Source organism: Petromyzon marinus, chromosome 47 (assembly GCF_048934315.1).
Source record: "Petromyzon marinus isolate PM22_M1 ecotype Great Lakes invasive population chromosome 47, UKy_Petmar_22M1.pri1.0, whole genome shotgun sequence".
Classification (NCBI taxonomy): Eukaryota; Metazoa; Chordata; class Hyperoartia; order Petromyzontiformes; family Petromyzontidae; genus Petromyzon; species Petromyzon marinus.
Window position 1 is genome coordinate 8,023,283 of NC_133713.1, and position 18,717 is coordinate 8,041,999.

At 54.1% G+C, this 18,717-nt stretch overlaps 1 protein-coding gene across 3 annotated transcripts in view; it reads left to right on the plus strand.

The window, feature by feature from the left end:
• LOC116952458 (uncharacterized) overlaps positions 1-18,717 on the plus strand; it is a 103,522-nt gene that overhangs the window by 48,069 nt on the left and 36,736 nt on the right. Inside the window, exon 2 of one of the 3 annotated variants that reach the window (XM_032971825.2) lies at positions 638-9,282. The exons of the other annotated variants lie outside the window; for them this stretch is intronic. Within the exon in view, the coding sequence (XP_032827716.2) occupies positions 638-641 (4 nt within the window). The 3' untranslated portion in view covers positions 642-9,282. Of the gene's footprint in view, positions 1-637; positions 9,283-18,717 lie in introns of those variants that run through there. 3 annotated transcript variants of the gene reach the window in all.

Below are 18,717 nucleotides of genomic sequence, written 5' to 3' on the forward strand. Positions count from 1 at the left end.
AGCACACTGACCCTCTCGTGTGCTGCGCCGGCCATGATAGGTGGCTCGCTAACAGCATTTGCCCCAACAACTCTGTTAAGGCTATACGGGGCATCTTGTATATACTGTACGTGTGTGCTGACTATACCACTCTCCTACTCGCCGTTCTGGATATAAATGGGCACTCGCCAACAGTACTCACCCCAACAAAATTCACGTCCTTACAGGGGTGTCTTTGTGTGTCTTTGTCTTTGTGAGTGCTTGTGTGCAACGGAAGTGACATTTGTCTTGCGCGCTGTATTCAAATATAGAAACAATTGCCCCTTCGGTATCGTCGGTTTTCCCAAGTTTGTGTTATGAAAGTTCGCATTCTCAATTGAATTAATGCGACTGGGTTGGGTTTGAAGGCTTCCTGTGCCATGGGCACGGTGATGTCGTGCCGCTGAACGCCACTCTTCCGCCACCTAGTGGCTGGTGCTAGCTGAGTCTTGGTCCCCAGCTAAGTGTACATCCACTGGCGGCAGTGTTCCCTGTCTCATGCGTTCTCCGTTATGTCTCCCCCCCCCCCCACCGACGCTCGGACTCTGACCGCGCCCGTGTCAACCTTCCGCGTGACCTTCACCACCCCTCCTCGGCTGCCCTCCGTTCTACCGAGCAGGTAAGACGATCGGCGCGGTGCTCTCACTGGGTTGGGTAGCGTCCACTGCCAAGCAGAGGGGGCAGTGGCTCTGGTTGGGCAGCCTCGCACAGTTACAGGGGGTGGGGGGCGGGTGTGTAACGATGACGCCCCTCTTGCGATTCAATGAACTGTTTGCGATTCACGATTGTAATTATACAAATTTTAAGAATCGGTAACAGGTTTGTTTTTTTAACACTGACGAATGGAGCGGTGACTTTATTGGCTCCAGGGGTCATGCGGTCCCTTTAAGCGCAGCATATAATTAGTGAGCGGCCCTTTGTCAATCCACTGCTGGGTGAAGACCCTCCCCCATGCTTTGTTAGTCGTGGGGGTTGATTGACCATACTTCACCATGCTGGTCAGTGCGGGTTTGTGGAGGTCTTAAATTAAGTCACTCGCCACTGGTGTTGGCTGTGGCTGGGAATTTAATTCAGGTCGTCGTGTTCATAGCGTACTATGCACTGACCACTACATCGCCATTCCCCTCCACACAGATTCGTATTGCATAAGCAAATTTTTGAAACGTATAGTGTGTGTGTGTAAAAATCGACATTTCATGTATCGTAGACTTGGCAGTCCAGTGGCAGAATGGTGTTAGCCAGTTGCGCTATGAACCAAACAATCTGAATAAAATTGCCAAACGGTGCTAACATCATGTGACCATACCCCCCACCCTCACAAACCCTCAATGACCAGCTCGGTGAACAATGTCAACCCAATCCACGGAACCGGACACATGGTGACACCTTCATCAATGCGCTTCTGCGGCCGTCTGGACCGCTCTTCCTTCCGATATTAGGAAGCCACTGGCGCTATGCACTTTTAAACAATCTAAATTGAAAACCTGTTTCTTTAGAATTGATTTTTGTGTTTTAGTTTGCTGTCCTTTTCCCTTCGCACCTCCGATTAGCGCGTTTGGCTACTTACGATGGGAAAGAAGTTCAAACACGTCATACATCGAGCAGTGGAAATGCACAGGGCGATAAATAATGTATTTTATCTCGACATGACGATTTGATATGAGCGGGGTCGATTCATCGTCACACCCTGTCCCTCTGAAGGGGTCCACGTGCCCTTGACACGCAGGGGAGTAACGATCCGTCAACGTTGGGCACAGAATGCTTCTCCACTACCCCCACGATTCCATGAATTGTTGCTGTTTAGTGGGGGGGGGGGGGCCTTGTCGTTTGACGCAAGAATCGATCACATTTTATATTTGTTTGCACTTGTCTCCTGTGTGGGTGTGTGGTCTTTCTCGTTTGTTCGAGAAGATGAAATGTAATATTCGCGTGATTTTTCCTTCGTCTTCTGCCCAATGTGGCAGGTCTCTGACTCGGTCTCCCTCCAGTCCTGTCCGACGATGAGTTTTAATTTCACCATGTGGTCCCCCACCCCCCTGCCCCCCCCCCCTTTTTACTTCTCTTCAAGTTGTCGGTCGGCATCAGCCTCGAGGCCTCTTTCCGAACATCCTTCCAAAGCATCCTTCACCAAGCGCTCATCACCTCTGAGAATCTATCCACGCCACATCTCATCGCCTCACCTCGATTGTCGTGATCAGACTTCTCTCCTCCTGCACCTGCTCTAGAACTTACTCGTTTCTCTTTCTCTCCATCCCAAATGATTTTCTCCGTCTGACACCACAACCCACATCTCCATACTTCTCGTGTCTTCCTTTCTCAGTCCCCGGTTTCTGCAGCACACAACGCCGCTACCCCTCCATGCTAAGATAACCATTTGCATATAACTTGCATTGGCGTCATACATTATATAATGTCTTACGCAATTCCTACGCATTTATTACTGCACGTGTGAAAGCTGGAGATGAAGCGACGCATCATTATGCGCCTGGTCCCCTGTTTTGTTTCCAGAAATCGCACCGCGTCTTCCCACGCGCCCCGCTTGCTCAACGGAGTTCACACGATATCTGCGTTGGTGCACTGTGCCGGTAGCTCGCTGAGAATAACTAATGGGGGGGGGGGGGGGGGGCGGCCTTTAAGCCGGCGCTTTTGTCGCGTGCGAATGTGTGAATGCCAAGGAGCCGGCTTGCTGGGCTGGAGCCAAAGGGGTCATAGGGGACACTGGCTGGCTGGCCAGTGTCCCCTACGGAGGTCCTCAAGGCCCGCGTTTGCACGTTCGACGATTTATCGCGATGTCTCAAATCCGGCGTAACGTTAACATTGGCTGTAAAATCTCACTTGTGCCTCGTCACAAAATCAATTCCAATCTGCTCTTTTTTTCATGTTGAAATATATTTTTCTACAAATCAAGGTGGAACCCGTATTCGTTAGTGGGTCGCCAAATTGAGAACGTAACTGTAATATTGAAGCGCGTCAGTCTGTCGGGGGAAATGAAAATATAATTAAATCCAGCGGATGATCAAAAGCAAATACGTCCCTGGGGTTGAATCATCACGATCCGTACACACCCAACAAATGATCTCGGGTTCAGGGTTTGCACAGCAGTTGGTGAGACAATGGTACGTAGAAAATGTGAACTAATCTCCTTCTATAAGAGGTTTTTTTTTTGTTTATATATGTGAGAAACCAAAAGATATGACAAATTAACACGATCTAACCCAAAAAAAACCTAATCTGGATAATATTGGTCGCGAAAGCCTGCATGTTCAACTAATCTCCATCTGTTCAACCTGTGTGGGATAGAGTGTTGTCCCCTCGCATGTGTGGGTTCTCTCCAGGTGCTCCGGTTCCCTCCCACATATACGTATTAATTGGTCCAAAACATCTGAATGTATCGAGGACCGCAAAGCTTGGGCAATTGTTGGTGCCTGCTCAATGCCTGGCCGCCCTCCCGCTTGTCTCAGATTCCACGCCCCGCCAAGTCGCTCTCCCTCTTCCAGAGTGAGCAAGTAATGTGCGGTGGCGGTGGCGCATTACAAGTTGAATTCTTTATTATTATTGAATCAGTTGTATAGAAGATTGCATCTTAAATCACTCGTCCAAAATAGGGGGCTCGGTTTTGTCTGTGTGTTTGTTTCTGGCCACGGGGAGTGGTGGTGTAGCGGTTAGGGCGCTGCGCTACGAACTCGGCGACCGGAGTTCGATTCCCGTTCACGGCCAACACCAGTGGTGATTATCTCAACTGGTCCTGGGCTTCCCCCAGGTCGACTCAGCCTCAAATGAGTGCCGGGTGTGGTATGTAAATATCAGCGCTGCGGAGAGACAAAGGCGGCCGGGCACCTCTGTTTAGCATGGTTGGCTACGTACGGCGCAAAAGAAGTTCAACATGCTGTGTGCATGCATGCATTATCGCCACACTGTTTCCACTCCCCACCGATGTTGAGCACTTTGCTCGCGCGTGATTACTTCGCAAGGGATGCTGGCTTCTTTTGCTTCATCTGCAACGCTCGATCCTTATTCGAAAGCGGTTGTGATCCACCTGCGCAGCCCTTGTGATCCACCTGCGCAACCCTTGGAATGGCACGTGGGTGGCACGCACCTGTGGTTGTGCACAGGTATACGGGGGCAGGTAAAGCCCCGCGTCTCACCGTGCCCGCAGGTGGAGTGGCTCTGGTGTGAGTAGCAGCTTCTTCATTCAATTTGCTTTCACAGCGGGGGTGCGGTGGGGGGGGGTGTGCAACTTCTCTGCCTTAAGAGTTCCTTAGCCCTGAGCCTTTGGTGGAAATTCCACATTCCTGTGGCGAGTCTGTTCATAGGACAACTATTTGTGACGTACTTGTGTTCACAACCCAAGACGGAAGAGGCAACCCCGAGCCAGGAGTTGGACTCGCAAACTTCCGTTTTGTCGTGGTAAGCGTGTTGAGACGAAACAGCAATTCAGATTCTCCACAAGGTGGCGGTGGACTACCGCGATATGAAGTTGTTTGACAGAAACGGCTTCCGAAACAGCTGTCCATTGCCCCCCCCCCCTTTATCTATTTGTCCTTCATCCATGTGTGTGCAGTGAAGAAGGGTCATTGCCTGAAACGTCACCTATTATATTATTTTCTTTAAAGGCCGAAGTGTTATTGATTAATACCTTCCCCCCCCCCCCCGCTTGGTTAATTCAACGTCGGTGTCGATGCCTGTAGCTATAGCCCCCTGTGTGGTTATCGTTGCTAGGCAGCAAATCATTGACCAATCCGGGGGATGCTGTGGAAGCACCCGAGACAGTCGCATGCCCACGTAGTTGGGAATGGGCACGCACGTGTGTGGCACGCTTTTGTCCCAAACTTGGTACGAGGCAAACGTCCAGAGGAGATGTGATTGTGTGTTACGTGTTACTTGAGACACGGTGGCTTTACATACATTTCATTTGCCTACCCCCACTGTTCCACCTTGGGGGGTGTGGGAGGTTTTTTTCCCTTAAAAAGGGCAGCAGAATTACACTCCCCCAGAGATGAAATCCCCCTCTCCGCCCTCATTTCTTTCCATTCATTAACTTTGGCGGGGGGGGGGGGGGGGGGGTGTGGGATGCATGGAACAAACAATCTTTCACAACAACAAGGTGTCATGCTCCAGCTTATATATATTAAAACTATATATTTTAATAAATAAGATGTTGATTGCAGTAACGGGGAGTGGCTTCTTCGTGGACCTATGAAGATGCCAATACTACAAATCGCCTGACTGGTGTGTAACTGTCTCGTTTATTAAATTATAAAAAAAATGTATAGGCCGGTTGTACCACAACTTGTGGTCACGTGTTCATGTTCTGAGCCATTGTCACTTGTGTTTGTGAAATGGCCTTCGATCACAACAACAGCCACCATTTGCCACTCAGCGGCCGCTGACGTCACCACGGCGCTTCGGCCAAGCTTATTAGATCCACTTTGAGGCCACGTGAAATGTTGACGGCTTTCTGGTGGGAGGGCACGGTGACACACACCCAGGTGTCGTGGGTTAACTGATTGCGCGCACCACCTGTGCTCTCTATCGTGCCCACTTTCAATGGCACGCACATACTCGCCAATTGTATTTATAACCAGGTGAGAGCCCACTGGGACAGGTGTCTATTTATTGAGTATGAGATACACAAAGGAGGTTCTGAACACATCTAAAAGGCGTATGCTCTGGCGAGTCGACGCGCGTTATCGTTGCTCTGCCTCTCATCTCATGTGGAGCGCCGCGTGTCCACCTTCGTTCGTGTTAATATTTCATGCGGACCTTGTGAGTGACTTCTTTCACGCACACATGCACACGAGCACTGTTTCGTTCCGAATCGCGCGGGTGCTGCTGTTTGCCAAACACTGCCACTCTGAAGAAAACCGCTGCAGGCAATCTGCCATCCTATCCCCTGACCCCACCCCCTGACCCCCCCCGGCATGATCTTCCCACGCATGGCGACGGCGCACCCGGTAGCTCGCCCATTGCACCTCCGATTAGCACGGTTGGCAACTTATGGTGCGAAAGAAGTTCAACGTACATTCGTGCATTGCTAGCCCAGGAGCTCCAAAACTAATTCTGATTGGCGGCAGCGGTGTTTTCAAGAGCAGCAGTGTTTACTTTCTATTTTTGCAGGTGTTTGACACGCTTTCTCCATCCATTCTCAGTCGACGAGCGTCAACCCGCAGACCTGCTCCTCGAGAATATTTGGAAGCGAAAATAGTTCCGCCCGCGGCACTATCCTGTGTCCACCCTTGCCAGTCGTCCTGGCAACAGATTTTTTTGAGTACTCGCTCGCTCCGCCGTAGTGTTGTTTGTTTGCTCCTGGGAGCCACTGAGGTGTGTTGATAGGGCCCAGTCTTCCCTGGGCTCTTACATGGGGGGGGGTGGGGGTGGGGGGGCGAATGTTGAGAGGTATTTTGATGGTAGCTTTACAATCAAAATGGCATTTGTAGTAATTGGCTGTGGTGGTGGCGGCGCAGTTTCTTTGCTGACCCGCGTCACCTGGCTTGTGAGTGAGCAGGCGGGATTGACAGCGAACCTTCGTCGGTGTATTTAAGGGCAGTGGTTCCCAATCGTATTATTTTTAAAACTTAATTAATACATAGGTTTGATGAGACAGAGTAGCTGTACTGATTTACCTTCTACTAAAAATATATGGCCATGTCTCGCACCCCCAGAGAGGGCATCTTGCACCGCTAGGGGGTGCGTGTACCCCAGGTTTAAGAACCAAGTGATTTAAGGAATCAATTAGGTTTCCTTGTAGAGGTGCTGGACTGGGTAGGCAGACGTTTATGGCATCGGTAGACTTAAACTCTTCGATCAAATCACCCTGGACTCACCCGATTCCATCAATTATCTCAATCGAAGCAGAGAGAGGAGCCTGGTTAGTGCTTGGGTTAGATTCTGCCTGGGAATGCCACAGGTGTTGTTGTTGCAGGCATTGGTTACGAGGTGGCCAGCAATGGCAGTACAGCATTGGCTTCTTGAATCTGATCTGTCGGTAATGGAATTGGCCGAACATCCCAATGTGGGATTCTCCCGGAAAAAGCTGAACAAATGACGTTATGGCAGGGTAGGCTATATAAGCAGCTTCATGGTATTTGGAATAGAGTGCAGCAAGAAAACGTTGCAGATGTAATCGGGGGGGAAGACGTGCCAGTGGGATGAACACAAGTGCAGGATGGAGGAGGCGGCGGTACCCAGATAGGAGGGTATCCATGCAAAAGGTGTCTGATCTAACAGAGGGATGCGGTAATGGTGGCATCGACGGTAGTGGCGGCGACGACCTCTGGACCTTGACACCACCTGAACGAGGCCTTCGTGCACGTAGTGGTGATCGGTTGCGGCGTGCGTGTCAGGTGCTCGAGCCGGTTTGCGACATGCCGCTGAGCGTTTCCGAGGAGAGACGAACTCTTAGCTCCTTGGGACAACTACGTCGTCGTCTGGTCGGGTGGCAACGCGTCGCCCCCCGTGTCGTCCCCCGTGTCGTCCCCCGTGTCGTCCCCCGTGTCGTCCCCCTTGTCGTCCCCCGTGTCGTCCCCCGTGTCGTCCCCCGTGTCGTCCCCCGTGTCGTCCCCCGTGTCGTCCCCCGTGTCGTCCCCCGTGTCGTCCCCCGTGACCGCCACCCCTGAATCTTTGTGCTCCCACATCCTGGGATGAACTGCCGTCTTCAATCCGGTCATTAAAGCCGATGATCACCGACTGTTGAGTGGTCTTCAAACTGTTTTGCTGGGATTTATTTGGCATACCGAGGGCGGCTCAGACGTATGCTGGCCGGCCTCGCGCACAGCGATTCCTGGATGTCGTCCTCACAATAGCGAATAAAAAAATATGACATTTACGAAACCCTTTACGGCAACTCCCAGTCGCTATTCCGAGAACATCTTTCAACCTTTCATTGCGTCTTTTTTTCATAACGCTGCCTCCGCTCCGCTGCATGCCTTCGGTTTATCTTTGGTCGGCGTGCTGCAGCAGTTAAATTATTATTTGAAAATTCCAAAGCCACGTCGTATTCGTTTGCTACATTCTGGGTCATCGATATTACCACCCATGCGCGACAGGAGCCCCTGCGGCTCATTACCACTCCCGGCTTCCCTCCCCACCCCCCCCCCTTTGCCGGGGGAGAGAAAAAAAACCCCTTGACGAGCGCGGTGAACATCGGTAGCAGCTCGCGTAGCCCTCGCGCTCTCGGACCGATTCAGACAAGATTGCGTGCGTGCGGGGAGCGGCTCTCCAGTAGGTGTGGCCATCGCAGCGTCTCCTTATTTTTATTTATTTCTTCCTTCATTCTGGGTGTGGCCTGCGTGTGCGTGCTCTCGCTCGCTCGCTCGCGTGCGTGTGTCTCTACGCTACCGGCTTGGCAGCGCCGACGCTCTCTCGTCTTGTTGCTCTGCGTGCGCCCGTGTTTTGGCACGCGTCGCCAGCCTTGAGTAGACGCGTCTCGATAATCGTGCGTTTTCGCGCCATTGGCTGACACCGTGCTGCGACGTTGAAAAAAAAACTTCGGTGTAGCCGGTGCCGTTGAGCGGCCGGCAGCCCAAATTTTGAAGCGTATTTAAAAAAAAAATTGTAGGGGTTTGGATTGGATTAGGTTTTTTTTCTTCCCTTTACGCGTTCTCACTTGAATCGAGCCTTGAAGACCCAGCAACGTGTCTAATTGTAGAGACGCTCGGCCGCGTGTATTTATAGTTACGTGTAGCTGGCATGCACGTAGGAGCGCCACTTTTGGAATGTTTTTTTTTTACCGTCAAATTGCAAGTTTAATATTTAACTGGAAGCTCGTGCAGTTTCGCAAGCGATCGGGCGTGTGCGGTATTCTGTTCGTCGCGTGGCAGATTTGTTTCGCCAAACTCGTGTCGGGCTACCCGCCCCGTTCGGTGAACTAAGAGAGTGGTGCTGCTGCTGCTGCTGCTTCGCCGATACGAGGAAACAGTCGAGCGCAATCGTAACTTGCCGAGTCCTTCTGATGCGGCAAAGTAGATTAATACTCTTTTCAAAAACCTTACATTTCCAAAGTGAAGAATTCTTCGTGTTGCTTTTCTACAACTCAAAACTTGTGCTGCCGGAGTAGCGTAGCTGGACCGAGACGCGCTGGACAGATTCCACGTGGACACGGCGGCCGGCACTCGTACGGAGCAGCGCTGGAAGATGACCTTCTAGACCTCTGGTGGTGCTTAAGTTTTTCACAAACAGCTCAAAAAAGCGGCCTCACGGCACCAAGTCCGTGTCACATTCGCCGCTTTGCTTGCGACAATCGACGACAGAAGAAGGACGAGGAAGAAGAAGAAGCGAAGCGAAGCCCTTCCTTCGCCCGGGGATCTCGGGCACAGACCGGGCGCGCGCAGGCACGACCCCGACGCCACGGCCCCAGCATGTCGAAGTGCCGCCCGGCCTCGCTCGACCTCGACGCCTGCAGCTGCTGTCTCTCCGTGGCCAAGTCGAGCCCCGTGCTGCGCAGTCCCACGTTGGCGCACCTCTGGGACAAGCTGCTGGTGGCCGGGCGGCTCGAGAGCATCCTGGCACAGCCGGAGCCGCTCAACGGGCAGCAGCCAAAGCAGCAGCAGCAGCAGCAGCCATCGTCGCCACCCTCGACGCCGCTCCTGAAGATTCTGCGCGACCCTCGCCTGCTGGCGGCCAGCGGCCTCGGCTCGCAGCCCGGGGAGCAGACGCTGCTCGCTATCCTGCTCTTCTTCCACAGGTGAGGTGTAACTGGGGGGGGGGGGTGGCAGGGGGGATGGGCGCACGACGGGTGGCGATGGCGGCTGGGACGGCTTGCGGGTGGATGGGTCAAGCAGGGTGGATGGGTCAAGCAGGGTGGATGGGTCAAGCAGGGTGGATGGGTCAAGCAGGGTGGATGGGTCAAGCGGGTGGATGGGTCAAGCGGGGTGGATGGGTCAAGCAGGGTGGATGGGTCAAGCAGGGTGGATGGGTCAAGCAGGGTGGATGGGTCAAGCAGGGTGGATGGACGATTGGCGACGCTGCTGCACTCTGGCGGTAGGCTCGGTTTGGCACGAGCAGCGCAAGATCCAGTCCGCGCGCCACTCGCGGTGCAAAAGTGTTGAGTTTGTGAAAATGTTTTTGTGAGCGCCGGCAGCCCCGTCGTTATTCGAGTCATCTCGCCAGGGTGACGGTACATTGCAACCTTTACATCAGAAGGAAATATTAAACTACGGTTTCGATCTCAAAGCATGATTTGTTGGCACCATTGAACAGTCTAGCGTGGTTTACCCAGCACGAGTTATATTGCGCCATGGTGGCGAGATGTTAACGCCCTCGCCTGGTATGCAGGAGGTCGTGCCTTCGATCCCGACCCTGACGCCTGGTATATGTGGAGTTTGCGTGTTATCCCCTTGGCCGCGTGGATTTTTCTCCGGGTCCTCAGGATTTTCTCTCGACATTTAGAAACAACGTGCGTCTAGAGCATTTGGCCGCGATGCATTTCCACATGGTGAGCCATATCTTTGAGCTTTAATTTCGTGACAAGCCTGTTTGTGATATAGAGCTGTGTACAGCTCACTGGTCCTTACCTGGTAAAATAAAAAGTGTTTAGTTCAGTTTTATTCTGAAAGCTAGCGTGTTCGCGAAAGTATCGACTGCCATTACGCAGAGAGAAGCGACGCTCCGGCCCAACACTTCCTACCGTGGGGTGCGACGACGCATCAGTATTATTTTTTCCTCCCCCACTCTTCACCGTACGTAATGTTGCTTACCTGACCATTGCAGCCACCAAGCGGCAGCTACGTGCGCCACAGTGTAAAACAATAACTTGAGTTGATTTTTTTTTTCGAATCGTGACCCCCCCCCCAAAAGTGTGATTATTTTTTACGGGTCACCGTGTGACGAACCGCGCGGTCAATCCACACCCCCCCCGTCGTGATCCCGCCTGACTGTATTTACTTTGTCAGCCTCGGCGTCTTCAAACCTCCCTTTGGTTCACGAAGGTGGCGTATTCCCCACGGTGTTCGCGGGCTCTGTGCAGAGGAGAGCAAAGTCGTGTGGCTCTCCTGCAATCCCCCACTTGTTTCTCTGCGCTACCCATGACGTCGGAAGACCCTTCCCCCCCCCCCCCCAAAAGCTTTTTGCAAATGGCGATTGGCGCGCGAGCAGGAGGTTTCAGTTGCCCTGTCACACCTGCCCGCGCGGTGTTGTTACAGGTGTCCGATGAAAATTGGCCAACAAACGTTTAAACGTGCGCGGCGTGCCTAAAATTCGATGATCATGATGCCATGTGAATACTCGCCCACCACTCGCGCCGTCTGGATTCTATGAATCGTCACAATTCTGGGTCGCAACTCGCTTCGAGGACCTGTTGCGGTTTTTGCCGTTGCGGCGAATGAGGAATCCACGGTTGCCGTGTCGTTTACTAGCAACAATGGTGGCACACAACCTCTGTGAATTGAATGTACAAGATGGCATGCTAATCGCAGTGCCGATGCGTCGCTCCCCGCCCAGGGGACAAGGGCGGCTGCTCGTGCGGTTGCGTGCTCCTCGCACGGGGCCTGGTCTGGGCGTGCACCGCACAGGTGAGTGACCCCTGAGCCACCGCCGACAGCTGCCCTAGCAAGGCGTGTGCACCTGCGCGACTTCAAACGAAACACTCCACTGGAGCTTTCGGGACATGGCTCCGGGATTAGTTGTGGGCACTTAGGAATTGTCAGCACCTCCTCTTGCTCCCATTTTGTCTTTCAACGGACTTCACGCGACGGTCATGCCCTGTTGCATGGAGAATGCAAGATGTTTTCACTTCAGTGGCTCGCTGATGATTCCTAAACGTTACGATATGAATCATTTGGCGGGACCCCGGGGTCCTGCAAAAATCAGGTCAATAATTATTATTTTTCAGTCCGCCCACTACGTGATCCCGACAGCAACGCGCCGCCCGCCCAGACTCGCGCCAACAAGCGCCAGCAACAGGCGGCGATCGACACGATGGGCGCCACCCCACCGGCCAAACGCAAGCCCGGGGGGCGTCCGCCGCAGTCGCGTGCGGCGACGACGCCCTCCGGTCAGCCGTCGATCCTCAGCTTCTTTGCCAAGGCAAGCCCGCCCCCAGGCAGTGAATTTAATGTGTTTATGTAAATTTTCAACTTTTTACGAAACTTAATGCCCCGAGTAGCTCTCGACGAGGCCAATCGATTGACACTAGTTTTGTTGTCGGTAAGGCAAGACTCGTGTCGCTACACGGTTTTTCCCACCCCGGGGCAGTGATGGGACCCCGGTGTCCCGCCAATTGCTTCATATGCCGCTTCGGACTCTCTGATGACGGGACTCCTGGTTGTGGAGGGAGTGCCACGCGATGGCACATCGTCTGTCAGACACATCACACGACCCAAGTTCCATTACCCCACCTTCGTCTTTTCTTTAGATGGAGTCCTCAAAACCTCTTAAGCCAGGGGAGGTAGGGGGAAAGAGTAGATGCGGGAAGCCACTTGTGCTGTAACTCTCACGGTAACTCCACTCTTGAAAATGTTGTCGGAAAATAAATGTGCGCACTTTTACCGCCTCTGTGGCAGGGCTGGCCACTGCAAACGCTTTAGTGGCACCCGACAGGGAATCTTTGTAATGAAGTGGTCATCCTCTCTGCTGCGGGACGGAATGTCGCTTCTCACTTTGCATTTTCTTTGCCCGGCGCCGGGGTGGGAAGAACAAGAAGACACGATTTTCTGGAGAACTTTTCGTTTCGCCATGGAATTTACCTCGCCGTTCATATTCTGGCCGTCAATTCACCGGCGACTGATTAACATGTTCACCCTTGGGGCCAACCTGCCCAACCGGATAGGGCCGATGTGATCGCGCCCAGTGGGTGACGGTTTTATTCTTTTGCTGCACCACTGGCAGCAAGCGGCGAGGAGCCGCCTTTGCGCACAGCCGAGCGAGGTTCCACGGCGGCTCGAGGTCTGGAAATAATGAGGAGAGGCGCAGAGAGAAGTTTCCCGACGTGCGTCCTTGTTTCCCCTCGGCGACATCTGAGCCCCCGGTGGAGAAGGCTCCTCGCTGTCCGTGGCGCGGTGGGGGGGGGGGGGGCGGCACGTGCTTTGAACTCTCGTGGTCATTGGTGAAAGAAATCCTTGGGCTTGCGCCACCCTTGTGCTGTAAGTGGGGTTTTTTTTGTTTTTGCCAAAAAGTAAAGAAAAACAAAGTGCTATCTCTTGCATTGATGGCGATTTCAGGACAGTTTGTCTTTTTGATAAGACTCCCCCCCACACCCCCCCCCCCCCGGCGAAGGTGGTTTGCTTTAAAGCCGCCGTGCGTTTCCTGTCGGGCCGACGACTTTCGCCGTGAAGTTTTGGAGGTCGACCGTAAAAGTTAAGTGTATTAAAAGAGTGGTTTTGTTAACGATTGCTGGCGTTTCAATGCAATCCGCTTTAAATATGCGCTCTGCAGCGTGCGAGATTTTTCCTCAAAAACCTTATCCCGGCACGCGAATATTAACCATCCGCACTCCACTCGACACACGCTCTGTTTTGTTTACGAGGCACAGAAATCACGCAGTTGGCCATGACTGCACAATTACATAACACAGGCCATTTGTCTTCCACTTGTTTCCCACGCAATATTTGTGTCGATCGTCCAAAATTTGGTTCTCGACAGTTACTGCTTCCGCGGTGTGAGCCAGGCGATTGCGCGGCTAAAAAAGCCCTGGGCGACCTTAGTCGAGCCAGCCTTTCCATCTACCCTCGGCAGCCCGCTTGTTACGTAACTCTGCGATAAACCTGAATTTGAATGGCAGGAAGAAACCTCTGGGAAAGCCGCGAGTTGTTCCCACGCCATCGTCCACCACGCCGGTCGGCGTGCCGCCCGCCCGCCCGCCCAACGTCGTCGTCTCCCGGTGATCGTCGTGAGAGGAAGGCGCTCGCGGACGGGCCAGCGGGTCCAGTGGGCCAAGCGTCGTCACGAAATGTGGCTCAGCTCGGGATATGGCGAGAGGGAGAGCCTTTGGCATGTGCAGCGGCGGGAGTCAAAGCCATTCCTCTTTCGAACGTAAATATTTGCGTGAAGTGTTATTGGGGAAAAAATAAAGAAATAGAAAGCAGTGGGGACGATTCGACCAAGAACATCTTTGAGGCCGTGTCCTGGAGCTTGGAGTTTGAGGGTCTTGCCCGGTGCAACTCTCGCCCTGCCTTCCCGCGAGCGGGGGAGGGAGGCCCGTTTGGGCGCGCCGGTCGCTTCTGCCCGCACTCCACCCTTGCTTTGCGAAGTCGGCGCCAAGGAAGCTCTTGCGTGGAAATCTTAATTCGCCGACCTCTCGTGACCTGGGGGCGGGGTGGGGAGGTGGTGCGCTAAAGTGACTGAGGGCATCAACGAGGTGGTCCCTGCTCATTAGACCTACTCACTGCTGCCATCAGTGGCCAAAGGAGCATTGAAATTGTCTTTTGAGAAATGCAGCCAACCTGCTTTGACACGAGCACCACCACAGGTGTTTTGTTGCTACTTGGCCAACACCTCTGAGGTTGGTCTCCATGCCCACCCTCACTCCTCCCCCGTGGGGGGGGGGGAGGAAGGGAGTGGGGGGGTGCGTCCGCTTGTGCACGCACACACGCACACACGCGTCCTCTGTCGCGTGTGTTGCCCTGCCGTTGACTGCCCCACGTGCGCTCCAGGGCAGGGGGGATGACGTGCGGCTGTCAAGAGATTGCCGAAGACGTCGCAACACTTGAGCTTGGGACTTCCTTTCCCGCCCCGTTTGTAACGGCGTGCTGCCGGCCGTATGCGGCGGGAGTACCCGGGCGAAGGGTTTACGTCTCGTGGATTTATTGTTCGCGTGGTGTGTGATGCCGTGCTACCGGTGACACAAACTGTACAGCATATGAGGGCGCGCACATTACAAATGTTGTCAAGACCAGGAACGGAATGTCCCTGCCGCATGCAGTCAATTAACCAGGAATTATCAGATATTAAAAAAAAACGTCACCTTGTTTTCGAGTCGACCCTACACCTGTTTTTTTTTTTTGCTAACTGAATGGCACAGCACGCTACTTGTGTGTGTGTGCGCGTGCCGGCGAAATTCTCTTTGCTTTGTCTTCTTTTTAAATATTTAAAACGTCGCAAGTCATCATCGTGCCCTTTGAGCTCTTTGTGTTGTTCTGCCGCTCGAGTTGAAACACGCAGCGTACGGTGGAAGCGAGGGGCATTCGTCGCCTTAATCCCCTCGCTTGGCCGGCTGAGCTGGTGGCCGGCTGAGCTGGTGGCCGTAGCCGCGGCCGCATGTCGCTGAAGGCCGCCGCGCTTCCCCTCGCTGGCCCGGAGACGGCGACCATTTCACGTTCCGCCTCCCTCGTTAGTGGGCCTCCGGTGGCCTCTGATGGCCTCCGGTGGCCTGGCCTGCGGCGCTGTGCCGTCTTGCGCAAGAGTCGCTTAAAAGTCGGCGACTCCACGATCAGAACGCCCGTTGAGCGCCCACCCGTACCCATAAGTGTCGCTAAGCTAGCGGTGGAAAATTCCACATTGATGAAATTCGAAGTTTCCGACGAAATCTGAATACACGGGTGGGTATTGCCGTGTTTCACAAGCCTGCACTGACCAACGTGGTGAAGTATGGTCAAACTACCCCTGCGCGTTGGGGTGACGTTGAGTCAGCGGTGGATTGAAACGTGTTATTGCGCCGCGTCAACACCCAGTCAGATATTCCGCCGTGCAGAACACGGTAGTCGCCGTGGTGGCGAGATGTTAACTACCTCGCCTGGTATACAAGAGGTCGTGGGTTCGATCCCGACCCTGACACCTGCATATTTTTATTCGGAAGCCGCTGCAGCGCCGCCACCTCTTGCAAACTGGCTCACGGTGGGGGGGAGGGGGTCGCGTTTGGAGATAACTTTCTTGCCGCCTCTATAGTGAGTGTAATTTAATAGCGCCGCGGTGCGTTACGGTCAACAAGGCATAAAGCCTCGATAATACGACACCGGGGCCACGCTCGCCGCCAGGGGGTCACGCCGTGCCGCCGAGCTCCGCACGCCCCCCTCGGCAGGCAGCACATTGCGATCCCCGGTCACGTACGCGTGCTCGCTTGCGTGCACGCGTGTGCGTGCGTGCGGGCGGGCGGACGTGCGTGCGTGCGAGTCCGCGTGTTTCACTGGGAACTCCCGCGCTGGTGTGTGTGTGCTGGCTTATGACCCGGCTCGTGATCGATTTTGCTGATCGATTCAAGGTGGAGGTTTTCTCGCGTTGCTTAATCGCACATTGTTCTGCCATTGTTAATAACGTGAAGAATCCTATGGACTCTCAACACCGATTAATAATAATATTTTAAAAAAAACTTTTCTCAACGGAACAAAATCTTAACGTTAATTTACCCGGTATAACAAGAAACGAGCGTCATTGTCGCCGGGGCTGTGCGAGTGCGCGAAGTCGATGAAGTATTGACGTTTGAAACTGGCTGCACGGCCGACCCCGGCATGAACGTGTACAGAATGTACGAATGCGTCTCGTTTGCCTGATCAACACGGGCCCAATTCCACGCCGCTCTTCACTTTAATCCCCATTGTCCGCGGTCTCTGCGTGACTTCTCCTGGCACACAGCACAAACCTGCTTAAGGCCAACACGCCTGCACAAACACCACCTGTGCAGCCTGTATATACTGTTGTGGATAACAGGGTGTTGTGGCCAACACCTTGCTCCGTCTGTCTGTCACCCCAGCGCTGACGTTGACACCACCCCCCCCCCACCAGCTTCTCATGCAAGGTTGAGTCGACCGAGAGCAGTGGTGTCGGCAAACCGAATTAACAAGAAGGGCAATTTTTGTCGAACTCGACAATGGACTCAACATTTCAAGGGCCGCGAATGCGCGTGCTGAATAACGTCACGAAGCAGCCGTCCCGATAGAGCCGCACGTGGCTCCGGATCCGCAGGTTGCCGACCCCTGACCTAGCGGCACAGCACGGTATCAGAAATCGAGCCCAGCGATCCGCCGTGTCGGCAACATGGCGCGCTCGCCATCTCGCGCCCCACAGGCACGCAGCAGGCGCTGGGTACGGGGTGCACCTGCTGGCAGCGCTGCCGTCAAGACGGGGCGCAGATTTGCATTCGAGCGTTCTAATTATTAGGCCTGTCACTTCCACTCGTGTGAAGCCTCGTTTAAAATTGAAACCCACACACCTCCTCCCCCCCCCCCCTCGCCACAGTCCTCCCCGAACCCCCCCACCTATCTTTCACATGCGTTCGCACGGCACGCAGGAGGCTCGTATCGAATGTTGCCTGGCTGAAACGTTAAGGAAGTCGTGCATTAAACATCGGCGGCGTGCCTCCCCCCGAGCGTTAACGTGAGCTCAGTTTGTCATTATTTGTTTTGACGGGCCCGGCAGCAGGTACGCTGGTTCCCGCCAGTGGCTATGTGGGGTCGCTCCTACCCTGGGATTGAACAGTGTTCTGGGTTGCACACGCCAGACAGACACCGCTCTTGTTATTTCAGTGTTGGGTAAAGCTTCGGGTCGGGAGGGGGCAGCTGTAAAGCACGAGCAGTCGTGACACAGCAGTCGCTGTATATGCACAATGTGCCGACGAAACGAAAGCTGCCGCTTAACTTGTGCAGAGTCTGCAGCTGTTGATGTGGGTTGATTATTTACGCCTCCCGACGATCTCGTCACACGATCACGTCGATCGCAGCGGCTGGGGGTAAGAAACGATCGTATTTTCACTTGTGGCCTCTGTTGTACGGGGCGTTGAGCGCTGGACCTGTAACAAACGTCTGAGCAAAGTTAAATCGGATACCTTGCCACCGTTGCGGCAGGTTTTGTTGCGAGGGTGCCCACTTGGCTCTCGTTAAACACAGGGTGTGTGTACAATAAGCCAAGGAATGCTATTATTACAATTCACTACAAAGTGCTTTTAAGGCTCTGAGTAGCCCGCACCCCCAGCCGCCGACTTCTGCAGGCCCGCCCAGCCGGGCCCCGTCTGCTCGCGCGCTTGCCACTTGGCCCGGCCCTGCGCCTGCCGAGATCTGCACCGCACATGCCTGGTGTCCCGTCGTGATCGCTGTCCACGCCGCCCTGGATTCCGAGGCGGGCTGCCCGCCAGTAAGGTTTTGCGTCGCGTGTCCGTTTTTTTCTGTACGGACGAGGCTGCTCACAGCCCCTTTATGATGGCTTGAACATGGCACGCGCGTTGTACTTGCGTACCCGTGCGTGCACAGTACTACACGTGCGTGGGTACAGAGGTCGCAAAACGGGTACCAGCATGTGAGATTGCGTGCTTGGCAAGTAAACAGTTGACACCAGAAATTAATATATTGTTCCAACAGATTTAGCCGACGGTCAGGTCGAAATACGTTTGTGCCCATCGGCATTTTCACGTGTATGCAAATTTGGGGAGGCAGGCAGGCATGGTTCAATCTGGCACAGCACGGCATGGCACGGTGTACCTGCCGACTTGTTTTTTCACGACGAAGACGAGGGCTAAGGTGTTGGAGCGCGCCACATGGCAGTGGCGGTTGCGTAGATGCAATTTCCGGGCTACTCCGCCACGGTTTCATCCCTCGGAGCGAAACTGAGCAGCGGCAGGCCCGCCTTTGGATTGGACGGCGTGTGGCCCGCCGCAGGTTTTGGCACTGGCAGGCGCCGCCCCGGTGCTTGCCAACTCGCTGCACGCATGGCCGCAGTGGGCACACGACCATCATCTTGCCGCGCGCAAAAACCTCCGCCTCGTTGCAGCGAACCGTTTCAAAAGTTTTAACGAGTTTGCATGCGGCCTGCGTATGCGCTCAACGTGACACTGCGCGGGTG